The following is a 16,448-nucleotide window of genomic DNA, read 5'->3' as shown; positions in this document are numbered from 1 at the left end:
CCAAAAAAATCCCTTCCATAACATCATGAACTGATCATTGTATAGCAATGCTTCCAAGTCCTCCAGTGATGAGAAGCTGACTCCCTCCCAATGTATTTGGATAATTCTCATTGGTTTTTTTTTTTATTCAAGATTTTTTTTTAATTCAAAATCTATTTCTCTACCACTTGAACCCATTTGGTTTTTATTCTGTTCTCTGGGACCAAGAACAAGAAGTCTAATCTTCTTCCATCTAATAGTCCTTTAAATAGCAGACAATTCTCATCTCTCCCACCACTTATATACACATGACCCAGTACCACCACATTCTAAATCATCTCTTTTCCAGCCTAAATATCTATGAGTTATGTCAACCAAGCTTCATATCTTTAGGCCTCTAGTCATGCACTTCTAGACATAGTCTATTTTGTTCATGTCCACCTAAAACATGGCACCCTGGTCTGAACATAACATATGTGGCCAGAGAAGTGCAGGTAGCATTTATATTCTACTTTAAGGTTTACAACATTGGATTATCACCATCCTAGTTCTTGATATTGTGACTTGATGAATGTAGCCTAAAACTGTATTAGCTGGCTAAGCTGTTATAGCGCATATTAAACCTGAGAATTTTATTGGTAAAGAAACAGATTCAACAAACTCAACAAAAACAGATTCAAAACTTAGCCTCCTGTGATAATTTGGTATGGTAATTTGGTTTTAGGTTAGAATTTAACTTGAAAGTCCTTTTACATCTAGCCTACAAGCCTGGTCAAAGTCTCCTAGATTCATTCACCTGTCTATATAGATAAACAGTGGAAAGTATCTCTAGCATTCTGGGTTCAAATCCCATCTCTCCCACTTTCCATTTATTTGACAGGATCTCTAAACATTCCTAAACCATGAGTTTCATGATCTGTAAAATGAAAGAGTTAGATTAGATGTTCTCTAGCATTCTTTCCAGCTTTAAGTAAATGATCCTATCATCTTATGATCTTATTAGTTAGTCTTCTCTATAGAGTAAGCCCAATTCACTAATCCAAGGACTCTTCGTATTAAGGAGCTCTTAGGAATCTTTCCCAATCAACAAATAGTCCTTGAACATTACCATGAAGAAGGCACTTCATATTTTTAGATTAAGCATATAAAACTAATGTATTTTTGCTAGTTACAAAATTAATTTTTGTCTCTTTGCCATGGCAACAAATACATCTCAATGATTGGTCTGTTCCGTTCTAAATTCAGGTATGAGTTTGTTTCTTCCTGCACATGGTGGGCAGGAAATTTTCCATTTTAATTCCAGAACTTTGTAGAATATTATTAATTATCCACTGAGGTCAGCTCAGGCATCACTTTCCGTGAGGACTTACCTGATCTCTGCTGATGGCTTCCCCCTGCAAAATGACCTTTTATTTATTTTGCCTAGTTTTACATAGACTTATATATGTACATGGTATCACTGCACTAGACTGTAAGCACCTCAAGGACAGGGATTTGTTTGTTTGTTTGTTTTTGATCTTTGCATCGCCAGCACCTAACCCCATCTTTGGCACATAGTAGGTGCTTTTAAAAGTATCTATTGGTTGATTGCTCACTTTGCTAGCAAAGGGACTAGGTCTTCCCACTGAGTACTAATAGATCCATATTTGGTCTGAAGGAGGAGAGCATTCATCAGTTTCCACCAATGCAAGGAAGTTAATTGGGGTTAGAAAGTGTTTGCTCCAGTCTTTTTGTTGTTCAATCATTTCAGGCATCCCTTACTGACTCTTTTTTACCTCTTTTGGGATTTCCTCTGCAGAGATGCTGGAGTGTTTTGTCATTTCCTTCTCCAGCTCCTTTTATAGATGAGGGAACTGAGGAAAGTAGAATTAAGTGTCTTGCCCAGGGTCATATAGCTTGAACTTAGGAAAATGAGTCTTTCTGACTTCTTGCCTGGTACTCTCTCCATTGTGCTTCCTAGCCCTCTGTCTAATAGATGTGTAGTATTTATATAGTGCCTTAAGATTAGCAAAGTGTTTTACATTGATTTTTAAAATTTGATCCTCATAAAAACCATTAGAAGTACGTAAATTATTAACCCTATTTTATAGATGAGGAACCAAGAGAGGTTATGGAACTTGTCTGGACTTGAACTCAGAGTTATCTTGACTCCAGATCCAGCACTTTATCCTTTGTTCCACATAGGTTATAGAAACTAAAGGAAAACATGGCAGAGCGATGAGAAAAGAATAATGAACACGAAGAATGTCAGTTGAGTCCAGAGGCACGCAGATTCCACTACTCTACTGGCATAGAGGAAGTTTTGATTAGCAAATGATCTTGAAGGAGAAAGAGCCTCCGTCTCATTTTCAGCCTTTTGACTGTCATCATCTCACATTGTTGGTGTTTTCAACACTCTCTTCAGTTCTGGCTCATCTAAAAATAAGATCCTCATTTAGGCAAGGGAGGAATAGGAAGGAACTTTTTAATGCAGAAACATCATGAGGACTTTCATAGTGGTTATCCCAAATATAGTCTCATGCTACATGGCAATCTTGTAGCAAAGAGAGAAAAGCGTCCGTGCTCTTTTTTCATTTTCTTCCTTCCCGATTTTCCCAAAATATTCCTTAGGAACAGGAGCTAAGAACAGACTAGAACCATAGGCACTGAGGACTTGGGACTTGAAGGGACCTTCATCACGATTGAGCCTAAATCCCTCATTTTACATCGAGGTCCAGAGGTGATGAATGTCTGGACCAAAATCACCTCAGGATTCAGGAGTCTTAGGCTCTCAGCACCCAAATCCAACGTTCTTTTCGCTGAGCCCATTCTATCTCCATTTCTTAAATACTTTTGAGGGGGAGGCCAGATCATCGGAATAGGGAAGTTCCAGAGAAGAAATTCTCTTTATCAAATACAAATCAGCTCCTGCTCTTCAACTTAAAGTCTTAGCAAGTTTCTTGGGACCCTGAGATGTGATATGACTTTGCCAGGGTCCAATGGTATTTCTATCCACTTGGTTGCTTCTAGGCATTGCCACCCCTCTCCCTTTTAATTTTTTGTTAAACCCTTAACTTCCATTTTAGAATCAATACTGTGTATTGGTTCCAAGGTAGAAGAGCTGTTAAGAACTAGGCAATGGGGATTATATGACTTGCCCAGGGTCTCACAGCTACAAAGTGTCTGAGGCCAGATTTGAACCCAGGATCTCCCATCTCCAGGGCTGACCTCTAGTCACTGTACCCCAGTTACCATCCCCTTTTAAACTGAGTTTTTTTTTATTCCTATGAGAACAGCCATGGTGTTTGTAACTTAGATATTGTATAGTTATAGATGTGGCTATTAGGTAATGTGACCAGTTCTATAAGCGACATACAATTCGTCTCATCGCTTTATATTCCTCCTCTGCCATCTCGTTACACTTTGTACATCATGCACTTTCTACTCTGTTTTATATTCTGTGTATATATTTGTACCTGTGTCTTACCCCCATTTGCCTCCTTAATCCTTCTCCTCCCTCACACTAACTTTCTCCCTGGACATCTTCTTCTCTCTGTCTCTCCCTCTCTCCACTCTCCCCTTTCTCTCACTGTGCCAGGGACCAGGGATGCAAGGATAAAAGGAAGGCAATTCCTGCCATCAAGAAGTTTAAGTTCCCTCAAAGGAGCTTACATTGTAATGGGAGAGAAATAGGAAAGAGAGGCAAAGAACATATTTAGATGTGTTTAAGCCCATTCATACGATTTCAATTTGGCTGAAATCCATTCTTATTCAGGACTGCAGCGATAATGTTTAACTCCTTGGCCTTTCAAGTTATGTGTCAAATAATGTGTCAGGACAGTGTCCCAAAAGTCTTAGAGCAAGTAAATAAGCCTTAAGCCATTAAGACTTAATACTTTACTGATTTTTCCCAAACCGTTCCTTAAGAAGAGAGGCTAAGAAGAAAATAGAACCAAAGGCCATTAGGACTTAGAGCCTGAAAAGTCCAACCCCCTCATTTTACCACCAGTCTAGAGGTATTAAGTCTAAGGTATTAAACCTGTATATTAATGTTACTGAAAAAAAGCTCGCAACTTAAAACCACAGAATAATTTGAGGATAATCTAGTTCAGAGAGTTCTACTATCTGTTCTTTGAATATATTCAATCCAACATTTAAAATAAAGCCTCACTTGTGCATCTGTGCAGAACCCGTGATAATTAAATGTCTTCCCTAATTTAATGCATCCGACCATTTCCTTTCTTAAAGGAAAATCCAATACGCTCCTATTCACCTTTCTCTTGTGGTTCCATATTTTCCCTGAGAGCTTCGAGTTGGCTGTGTTGGGGTGGCGAAGAGAAGCTCTTGACACTGCATATGGATCGTCGGCATTTCCTTCGTCTAGCAGTGTGAGAAAGAGCGAGAGCTGGCTGGCATGGGAGGTGCCATTGATCCGTGGAAAAGAAGCCAGTGCATATTTGATTAGCCAAATTCAGTCACATTTGGGTAGCACCCGATGCTTTTTTAAATATCAATTTGCAAGGTTGGCTCAATAATAGTAACTCCTGAAATCAGAGAATGGTGTTTCTCCAACGGTGTCCCAGAGAGCTCTTTGGAGATTATAAAGTCGTCATAAGACTCTGGCAAAAAAGGCTTTGTAGTTCAGTCATTTCAATTATGTCAAACTCTTGGTGACCCTCGTTTGGGGGTTTCTTTGCAAAGATACTACAGTTGTTTGATATTTCCTTCTCCAGCTCATTTTGGAGGTAAAGAACTGAAGCAAACAATTAAATGACGTGCTCAGTCTTAGTGACTTGCTGAAGTCTGAGGGCAGATTTGAATTCAGAAAGATGAGTCTTCCTGACTCCATGCCAGGCACACTCTCCACTGTGCCACCCGGCTTCTGAGGAAGCTCGATTATATACAATGGACTTGTCCGCTTAGCAGAGTGAATGGCATTACTGGAAAGCTGGCTTCTTGTTGGTCTTGGATCATCAAGCCTGAAGAGACTCCAGAGAATATCTTGTGTCTACTATAATACCTTCATTTTGCAGATCAGAAAATTGAAACCCGGAGAAATTAAGTAATCTACCCAAGGTCACATGGCAGGGGGGCATCTCTGAAATGAAATTTTAATCCAAGTCTTCTGATCCCAGAGTTTTCCATTTCCACCCCCAGCTCTTTTCATTGTACCATGCTGGGCTTGGACTCAATCAGTGACTGGCACTTGATTGTTGGTGTATATCAATAGAAGGTCTAAAAAGTAATCAGCACTAATTTACAATCATATATATTTTAATTTTGCCGATTTTTATGCCAAGGGTATTTGGGTAATATCAAGACATCTGAAGAAACAAGAAAAACAATATTATTATTATTAAACTAAAAATTTGATGATAAAATAAGCATCTGTGTACCTAATTCATGAACTAAATCCTGATTACAAAAAAAAACATAAACATAATAATAGCCACCTCTAATTTGGATTGACTTTCAGTGATGCTGATGCCCAGTGTCATTATCAGGTTTTAAAAAGAGTTCTAAAACTAAAGAGGCATTTAAAGATAAAATATAACTCAATTAAGGACAACACTCTCAAACCTTCAAAATGAATATACAATTATTTGAGATAATCCCCTCAAAATCCTTCTCTGCATGTTTTAAGTTGAAAGAAAAATGAAAATTCATGTGAAGCAATTTACAAACTGAATTGTTGCCTCCAATAAGTCCTTCCCATCTCACTTATTACACAGTAACAAACTTCAAGTTATTTAAGATTTTTTCTAAAGTTCAGTTCAGAATAAAAATTTGAAGATATAAGTTTTTGTTTAAATCAACTATATGATATTTGGCACAATAATTAAAATATTTTATTTTTAATCACTTTAAAATATTTTAACTCTACCACAATGTTTTCTTTAAAGCAAAAGATGCATAATTCTGGTTAAGTAACAAATTGAGAGGCTGATTCTCAGCAAAGCTTCTATCCAAAACCTATCTCCAAAACAATAAGAAATGAATTAATCAAATTAATTAAAATCACATGAGGAAAAGGAAAAAACTCACATCCACACAAGGTAAAGCCTAAAATAACAGGAGAGAGTTACTCAAAAGACTTCTTATACCTTATTCCACTTAGCCTGTTCTGGCATCCAACATAACTGACTTTGACAGACCCATATTTCAAGTTTTAGCCACATGTTAGCCTGTATGATCCTTTTTGATCATAACCCTATCTGACCTCTACTCTCTCCCTTCAATAAGGAGAATAGATTAAACTCATGTGGACCTAAAATGGAGAGGATGTCCTTTGGGGCAAGGGGGAAACTTGGTAGTATAAAACTGTGAGGAGACAGAGAGACAGAGAGACAGAGAGATTATCAAAAGGAAGAGAAAGTGAAAAGGGTGATAGAATTAGATGTATCTGTCTAATCATGAGGTTTATGCTAAAAAGGAAATCAGGCAAAATAATGTTACTTAGAACAATAGAGAAGCAGAAGAAAATTAAGCTAGGGGGGAAAACATCAAATATAAATCTATTCCCAAAGCAGAAAAATCAACAGTGAAGCTAATAGAGAAACAAGAAAAAAATGAGCAAGTAATCTAGAAAACATCTCAAACCAATGAATTAATATTAAGCAATTAGGAAAAGTAACCCCCAAGACTCCAAATGAAAAATGAAGCAAAGAAATGCTCATATTAGGCTTCCAGAAATAATGGATCCAGTAATTCTGAAATTGTTTAGAATAGAAAAAAAAATTGAGAGTAATATCAAAAGAAGAAATAAGGATGAAAAGTATGGCAGATTTTAGAAAGGAAATCATAAGTCTCAAAGAAGGAATGAACAAAATAAATAGCATGTAATTTAGAACATAGGATGTGGAAGTTTACCAAACAGTAAAGGAAAAAGGATGATGGAAGATTTAGAACTATAAATACTGAAGAAGAAGAAGAAGGAGAAATTGAAAAGAACTAAATAAAAATAGGACATTGGAATAATATGTGAATTTTGTGGAAGCCAAAGTTATTGGCCATGATGATAAGTTACAAAGGGAAAATTTGTAGATAATAGGTTGCCCAGAAAGAAAATGAATTTTAAAAAGCCAAATTCCAACAAGAAAAACAATAGGATATTGTTCAGGAACATTAGAAACTAAGGGCAAAGTGTAGATAGATAAAATAAATGGATTATCAAAAAAGTCCAAATTTAAAGTAGCAGGATATATATTCTTTTTACTTCAGAATTTCCAAGTCAAACAATTATTGCAAGCAATCAAAAGAAAAACATTTAGCTATGAAATAAAATCATTTCGAATATTCCAGGAGGAGTCTTTATTTTTAATCAATTTGTCAATAAGAAATCAAAGAAAAACTTGAATTTTGATATTTAAAAAAAAACAGAGATTGCTTGCACAAAATTATATATCCTAGAAACCAAGCCAAATCAATTCTTTTAAAAGATAGACTTTCAACAAAAGGGATTAATTTGAATCATTTCTTCAAAATAAATCCAAAGAGTTTAGAATAATGATATGCAGACACTTCATACAAGAAGAATACAATAAAAGGTATGTATTAATAAGAAAGGGCTCCACAGTGAAATCAGTGTCTTATGTTTCTATTGCTATATGAGAAGAATATGACAAATATCAAAAAAAAAAAAAAAAAGAACATCCAGAAGCAAAGGATCTAAGAAACTAATGATCCTTGGGTTTTAACAGTTAAGATGAGAAAAGGAGAAAGAATTTAAGTAATAGTCTGTGGATTACAACCCACAAAAAGATGATTTAAAGAGGGGGAAGTTACTCAGGTTAAAAGAAGAGGGGTATACATTTCTAGAGATAGACTCACATTTTAGCCTAGGTTTCAGAAGAAGGTAGAAAGTAGTTTTTTTAGACTCTTACCCTGTTTTAGCAGCAACCAGAAAGTAGGATAAGAGCAGTTGGGTGAAAGGACTCTATAAAGTCTATAAAATATTAAACTAGGAAAACAATTATCTTTAAAAACCCAATCTCATGAATATAATTAGAACAAGCAACAAATTCTTTACAGAAGGGATGGAAACCGATCGCATGAATTTATGAGTACTCTTAAGTTAAAGAACAATTAGTACTTATACTACAGAAATTATTTTCAAAGATTAAGAAAAAGTTATATTCTACAAATTCCTTTTAAGAAAAATATATGACCCTGATACCCAGATGAGGTAGGGATAAATCAGAGGAAGACAACTTATAGGAACCTTTTCTAACAATGATGAAAAAATTTTTTTTTAAATGTATCATTTTTATTGCATTAAATTAAAAAGTTTCCATACAAACAAAATCAACGCAACCAAGATCAGAAGGGAAACAACAAATTGGGGGGAAATTCATAACAGGTTTCTCTGACAAAGGCCTTGTTCCTCAAATATATATATATACACACACACACACACACACACACACACACACACACACACACACACAGAGACAGAGAGAGAGAAAGAGAGAGAGAGAGAGACAAATTGAGTCAAATTTATAGGAATACAAAACATTCCCCAGTTAACATATGGTCAAAGGATATGAATAAGCAGTTCTCAAATGAAGAAATTAAAACTTATCTATAGTCATATGAGGAAATGATCAAAATCACTATTGATAAGAGAAATGCAAATTAAAACAACTCTGAGATACCACCTCATACCTATCAGAATCACCAATATGACCAAAAAGTAAAATGGTAAATATTGGAGGGGATGTGGGAAAATTGGGACACTAATGCACTGTTAGTGGAAGTGTGAACTGATATAATCATTCTGGGAACAGTATGGAACCACACTCAAAAACACATTGTATAATGAAATACTTAATGGATTCCATTTCATTGGAAATATTTCAATGTGTTTGTGACCTCTTTCATATGAATACTCCCTTCAGCGGTAATGATGAAAAATTTTTGATAAAATTTTAGCAAAGAAACTCCAGAACTATAAAAATTTTTAGCAAAGAAACTCCAGAAATATACAAAAAAGTACAATCGACTTACATAATATGTATTTCAGGCCTGGAAGGATGATCCATATTAGGAAAACAATTAGCATAATTAATTATATAAAAACTAAAGCCTTATGATTGTCAACAGGAAAATAAAAAATTAAAAATATACCACTCTTTTTTTCCTAAAAACACTAAAAACCCTACCCATGGAAATGTCCTTCTTTAACATGATCAAAAGTATTACTATATTCAGTGACTGTCTAAGCACTTTTTGCAAATATCTAATTTTATCCTCATAACAACCTTATAAAGTAGATGCTATTATTATTCTAATTTTACAGTTCAGGAAACTGAGGCAAATCAAGGTTAAAAGACATTGCTCAGGGTCACAGAGTTAATAAGTACCTGAGGCTATATGTGAACCCAGGACTTCTTGATATTAGGCCCACTGCTTTTTCCACCATACTAGCAGCTGCCTTTGGGAAAAACTAACATTACTTGAATAAACATATTGTAAGATTTCCCAATGAATAGGGAAATAGAGGAAAAATACCCTTTTCCTCACTAAAATTTCTAATAGTTCTAGAAAAATTAAAGATGCAAAAAACAGGAAAGAAGTGACAAAATTATTCCTATTTACAGATATGTGATAATATACTTAGAAAACCCTAATGACTCAGTGAAAAGGTAGATTTCATAAGATGCTATGAAATACATATAAAACTAGTATCTATATATAATATGAACCCAACCCAGAAAAAAATTTTAAGATATTCCATTCAAGATAGCTACAAAATGCCTAAATATTTGTTTATTAATACACCAAGTCACATAAAAGATATATTAATATAATTACAAACTTCTCTATCAAAATAAAAGACAAAATAAGGAGTGAGGTAGATTGATGGCTAGAACCCTGGATTTGAATCAGAAGAGTCACCAGCCTCAGACACTCACCAACTCTTTGACCCTGGGCAAGTTACTTAACCTTTTTGCCTCAGTTCCTCACGTGTAAAATAAGCTGGAGAAGGAAATGCCAAACCAGTATCTTTGCCACAAAAACCTCAAAGAGCTGAACACAACTGAAATAGCTGAACGACAACCAAAAACCACAAATTCCATATCTGTCAATTTATTATTATGATGAGAAAGCAGTTTGGCAGAAAATAAGTTTAGACTAATGTCTTCCACACTATATACTAACAACCTCCAAATAGATAAGTGACTTAATTATATATTTAATTAGTTAATTTAATTATAGATATATATCATTATGTACTTCTTTAGAAGTGTGGAGCAGCTAGATGGTGCAGTGGATAGAGTGTCATGCCTGAACTCAAAAAGACTGTTCTTTCCAAGTTAAAATCTGGCCATAGATATTTACTTGTGGCAAGTCACTTAATCTTGTTTGCCTCAGTTTTCTCATCTGTCAAATGAACTGGAGAAGGACATGGCAAAACATTCCAGTATCTTTGACAAGAAAACCCCAAATGGGGTCATAAAAAGTCAGACACAACCAAAACTGAATAAAAACTTTAAAAATAAAGGAAATGAAGCACTCCTTAGTTTCTTGCTTTGGAAAGTAATGAAAGAGAAGTGATTTTGAAAGATAAAATTGATAATGTCTATAAATAAAAATTTTAAGCTACTAAACAAAATCACTGCAACTGGAATCAGGATATAAGTTTGTCATATAATTTTAAATTTTGATAAATGTATGATATCTGAGATATACAAGTTTGTTGTTCAGTCATTTCAGCCATGTTAGTACAAGTTAGTACAAGTACAGCTTAGTAACACTAATAGAGAAGACTAGGGGCATCTACAAATTGATGTGATCAAACCATATGAACAAACCTTTTTCAGAAGAACAAATGCAAACTATTAATAGTGGAATAATCCCACCAAGTGGAAAACATTCCAAATCACCAATAATAACAAATTCAAATTAAAACCTCTCTGAGATTTTGCCTTATTCCAATCAAGTTCTAACCCAACTCAGAAAGGATTTGTTGAATACCTAATATGTGTAAGGCAAAATTCAAGTGCTGGGGACACAACAGCAAAATGAACAAGACTCCCTGCCTTCAGAAAATAGAGTAAAAGTGGTTGTGGGAAGAGAGGCACATTGTTACACTGTGAATAGAGTGGTCAATTGGTCCAACTTTTATGAACTACAATTTGTAATTATGAGAGAAGTCACTAAACTCTTCATACCCTTTATGATCCCACTCCTAAGTATGTCCCCCATGGAAGGCAAAAAGATAAGTTTCTTCACATTCCAAATTATTCATAGCAATTTTTTATGGTAACAATAATTAGAAATGAAATGATATTTATATGATAAAAGACATTTGTCAGAGCTATTTTATATACATTTTAAAAAATTTCTTTATTGATTATTAAATAACTGAACAAACACATGACTAAAATGGAAAACTATGATACAGTAAGAAACAATAAATATTAGTTATTGAGTGAGGCATGGGCATAACTATATGTATTAAAGCAAAGATATATGAGCAAAATTATGGCAGTAAATACAATATCTATAATAATCTAAATCGGTGTTCCCAAACTTTTTTGGCCTACCGCCCCCTTTCCAGAAAAAATATTACTTAGCCCCTGGAAATTAATTTTTTTAAATTTTAATAGCAATTAATAGGAAAGATAAATGCACCTGTGGCCATCACCACCCTCCTAGATCACTGCAGCACCCATCAGGGAGCGGTAGAGCCCACTTTGGAAATCACTGATCTAATTGAACATTAAAAAAAATAAAATACTGATTATTTTCAGTGAACCATGTTGAGAAGAAGAATAATGTAGTAGATGAAGCATCAAGACACCTGGGTTCAAATCTGCCAAAGAAACACACTGTGTGAATCTGGGCAAGTCATTCATTAATCCTCTCTCATCCTCAGTTTGCCCATCTATACAATAGGAAAAATAATAATACCTAGCTCTGTTGTGAGGATCAAATAAGATCATGTGTAAAAATTTCTCTGTAAATCTTAAAAGTGCTATTTAAATATGAATTGTTACCAGTTGTTGTAGTTTTGTAGAGATGATCAAATATATTTCTTTCCTCTAAGTAAAAATGGGGTGGCAGGGAGAATACAAGAATGGAATGATCCACATACTATCAGATATAATGGTTTTATTGAAGGGTTTAATATTAGAAATTATTTCATTTCATTAAGAAATGATTAGTATAGAAAAGAAGGAGCAGGGCTTTGCTAGGTGACTTAGTAGATACAGAGCTAGGCCTAGAGATGTGAGGTCCTAGTTCTAAATCTGACCTCAGATACTTTTTAGCTGTGATCCTGGACAAGTCACTTACCCCTGATTGCCTCACCCTTACCACTCTTCTGCCTTAGAACCAATACTAAGTATTGATTCTAAGATGGAAGATAAGGAAAGAAGGAAAAAAAGAAAAGAAGGAAGGAAGGAAAGAAGGAAGGAAGAGGAAGAGAGAGGGGGGAGAAAGGAAGGAAGAAAAATGCGAATAGGTAAACGAATGAATGACTAAATGAATGATTGAGTCAATCGATTGATTATTAATGAATAGTCTCACCACCACAAAAAGTTTAACATCCACTGGTCTAGGTAGTCAATAATGATCTATGAGAATGCTATTTGTTGAACTCCCCTTTTATTTCATTTTATTGTAGAAGCAAGTTTTTTGGAGCCGAGTCTGGAGAATGAAGGAAGCATTAGTGGCAGTGATTCTACATTCTACAGGCAGACTGAAGGTAATATTCCTTAAGAAAAAAACAAAAACAAACAAAAAAAAAAAACACCAAAAAAACCCTTAAGTTACTATTACATCTTAAACCTCCATCCCAAAATGGAATTAGACTTGTTTTCCAAGTCCAGTGACTTCCAAGTATTTTGCAAAGCAGACTAAATTGTCACTGGTAAATGTTTTAACAGCAACAACAAAAAATACAACACAGATAATATTAACTTGTAGTGTTCTAGGTCAATATGTGGCCACAGGGATCTGTTTCTATTTGAGCTTGACACCACTGGTCTAATCCAATCCTTATTTTATGAATGAAGGCACTGAGGACCAGAGAGGATAAGCAACTTGCCCATAGTCACTTGGGAACTAAGCAATAGATACAGATTTTGAACTCAGATCCTCTAAAACCAAATATAGTGACATCACCATTGGGCTATACTACCTTCCTCTTTATCTTGATTCATAAAAATGGTATAAGTCTCTTTATATAGTTTTGAGCATGAATGAATGCTATGGTTTTCAAAGGCTTTTTTGTATCTATTGTGTATTTTTTGACATTTAAAAATACTATTAATTATGTTAATTTTTCTAATTTGAATAATTATTTCATGGCATAATTCAGTCTTGAAGATAATATATCATTTTTTAAATAAAAAAGTGGTATAGTCTAATGTTCATCTGAGGAAAGCAGTAAAGAATAAAGGATGATTAAAACTGTCATTTCCAATCAGGAAATATCATATGCCATCTAGTAAAATGGATGCATTTTTATTTCCTGAGCAGGACACAGCATGATGGACACCCTGGCTGTAGCCTTGCGTGTTGCTGAAGAGGCTGTGGAAGAGGCCATTTCCAAGGCAGAAGCATCTGGTGACAGTCTGGTAAATGTCCTTTTGTGTGGAATCTCCCTGTATCATGGGCCCAGTTATAAAGTATGGCCTCCAGTGGCTTCCTCCCAGGGAGTAAGCTTCCCTTTCTTTATGAAAACCACTGAAAGCCATTTTTAATCTTGTATGCTACAAGAAAAATGTTGCCAATTCCTTACAGGCGCCATTTTGTGACCGTCTGTATACCTACCAACAACAGCATGGATAAATGCCTGTCTTCTTTTAGGACAAGCAGAACGAAGCTTGTTATCTTCGTGAACACAAGGAGGAGTTGATAGAAGAACTTGCCACTACCATAGTGCAGAAGGTACAAATGACAAGAAATTCTAAGAAATGTGTTAACCTCTCTCAATCCTTCACTGTCGCCATGTTCCATCTTCACAGCAATTGCATCCAGGGACGCTCGAGGGTAGCATCCCCTTGCTTTGGCTTCTGCCCAGGGTCCCTGAATGATCTCTGTCGCTCTCACTGGATCTCCTGAGCACACTTGCTACCACCCCATCTTAGAGGGTAGAAGCAATTCCCAAATGGGCCACCATATCAAAATGGAACCTACCTTGTTTGGCAGTCAGACTTTCAGTAAAGTTCCTATTGAAACTACCCATGAAGAACCTTGGTTATCCCTCCTTGGGGATCATGTACGTAAAACGGAAAGGGACCTTGGATGTCATCTCCAAGTCAAAGCCTCTACATTGTACAAATAAAGACACTGAGGCCCGGAGAATGCACAGATATACTAATGTGGGTTTTTAAGTGTCATGGCATGCCCCAGGGGCCCCTCCCCCTTACTTCCTGGTGTGGGATTGGTCTTAAATGGACCAATCCCGTGCAGGAGGAAGAAACACGCCCCCTATTTCCCAGTGTGGGATTGGTCCTGAATAGATCAATCCCGTGCTAGGGGAGACCACGCCCCCTACTTCCAGGCGTGGGATTGGTCTAAATAAGGACTAATCCCGCGCCTAAGAGGAAAACTTTGAATTGGAGGAGATTCACAGTAGCTGGGGAGTTAGTTAATTTCAGGTGGAGGAAACTCCGGTTTTTCTTATTTTAATAAAATTAATAATATAAAAAGATTTTTCTTATTTTAATCATTTCACTAAATAGCAAATCCAATGTAGCCCCACATTCAATACTCTTCCTACTCTACCACACGCCCTTCTATAAAACTGGTCTCAAAGACACCACCTTTTTTTTTTTTTTTTTTTTTGACCAAAGTAGAGGACACTCTAGAAGCCAAACCAGGACTCCTGTGTCCCTGGGCACATGTCCGAAGTATTTTCAATCAGCACCTGGCCATGCAAAGAATAAAAGAACTCAACCACCTTTCTTTGAAAACATTTCAGATCATAAAGAAGCAAAAAGGCAAAGAACAAACAGAGAAGGAATCTGACTGGACGCAGCCAAGCAGCATTGCTAGGAAGGTGACCAGTCAGAGGATGCCGGCTTTTCCAGGGGGACAACAGGCATCCTGCTCACTCTTGGTGAGTATCCAGCCAAGGCCATCATAGACACTGGTATTGTGTTTGTGTATTGTAAAGAGAGTGTTCTACAGATTTCTGGGAGGTAATTTATAAATTTTTAACTCTTAATGGTATTTCATTAAATGCTATCTCTTAGAAATAATAACAATGACAATAATAGCATATATGTGGTACTTTGTTTGCTAAACATTTTGCAAATATCTCATTTGATCCTTACAACAATCCTGAGAACTAGATGCTATTATTATCCCCATTTTACAGAGGGGAAACTGAGGCTTGAGAACTTAAATTACTTACCTAAGCCTATCAGGCTAGTAAGCCTGCATTTAATCACTCTTTGGAGAACCTAATTCCTATTTCAACCCAGGCAAAAACATGGAATGGGGGAAGAGGCTGAGGAAGAAAGGAATCTTTGTTTCCTTTTTTTTTTACCCTGAGGGGTGGGAAATGAAGTGTTTGATTAAAGTCCATCTTTAGGTGCTCATAGTATGAGGCAGTATTTGAAGCAAGGTCTTCCTGATTCCATGTTCAGTTCTCTATTACACAACCTAGCTTTTCAGCTAAGACAGACCAAGAAAAATACATGCATTAGAACTAAAAATTGGAGAGGATTCTAACCCACAAAGAACTGAAAACAGAAGCTTGTTTAGCTTTCAGAGAGCCATAAAGGTACAGAAAATCTCAAGTGCCCTACCATGATATGAAGAAGAAATGATTTGGCTAAGAATGGGAAAAGGTTATCCATTTTATAATCTAAAGCCTGATAGTCTGTCGGTTATTATATGCTTCTTAGTGCTAAGCCCTGTAGATGCAAAGACCCTGCCTTCTAGGGGCTTATACTCTAATGGAGAGAAAATGTACAAATAACAGTGTACATACAAGCTACAGAAAGTGTGAAGAGAAGGTGATCTAACTGGGGAGACATTGGCAGTGAAGTGAAGTGGTAGAGAGGGGGAAACCATAGAAGATCTCTTTCAAGAGATGAGATTTGAGTGGACTTTGCTGGAGCATTCATCGCCCAACCAGGAATTACAAATTGCTGAGACTCACTATTTTTTCAGAGAAATGATGTGAAATTCTAAAATTTTCACAATTGTATCAAATAAAACCTACAATTTAAAATTTTCTGCCTAGTGCAAAACCTAGAACTTTCTGACCTCTTTTCTCACTAAAATACAAATTTTCTGGGTCCAGAGTTATAGAACATTGCCTATACTTTCAGACTTTTTTACTTTGCTTAATTTTCTTTTTTTTCTCTTCTTCCTCTTTTTTTCCCTTAAAATCTTCTTTCTTACATAGAATGGCTCATTGGGAGGAGAGAAGAAGGAGAGATATAGGGAAAGTTAGGGGACATAAGAACCAAAGACATCAATAAAATTATACATTTCTAATGATGCTCTAGTTTCTGACTCTCTTC

General features: G+C 35.8%; 1 protein-coding gene across 2 annotated transcripts in view; it reads left to right on the top strand.

Moving 5' to 3' along the window:
- LOC123249169 (myosin VIIA and Rab interacting protein) overlaps positions 1–16,448 on the top strand; it is a 400,862-nt gene that overhangs the window by 317,340 nt on the left and 67,074 nt on the right. For both annotated transcript variants that reach the window (XM_044678158.1, XM_044678157.1), the window contains exons 4-7: positions 12,590–12,670; positions 13,447–13,544; positions 13,777–13,857; positions 14,894–15,031. In XM_044678158.1, the coding sequence (XP_044534093.1) occupies positions 12,590–12,670; positions 13,447–13,544; positions 13,777–13,857; positions 14,894–15,031 (398 nt within the window). The remainder of the gene's footprint in view (positions 1–12,589; positions 12,671–13,446; positions 13,545–13,776; positions 13,858–14,893; positions 15,032–16,448) is intronic.

This window comes from Gracilinanus agilis, chromosome 5 (genome assembly GCF_016433145.1).
Source record: "Gracilinanus agilis isolate LMUSP501 chromosome 5, AgileGrace, whole genome shotgun sequence".
Classification (NCBI taxonomy): domain Eukaryota; kingdom Metazoa; phylum Chordata; class Mammalia; order Didelphimorphia; family Didelphidae; genus Gracilinanus; species Gracilinanus agilis.
Note: the sequence above shows the minus strand (reverse complement) of the source record. Positions and strands in the feature narration are given on the sequence as shown.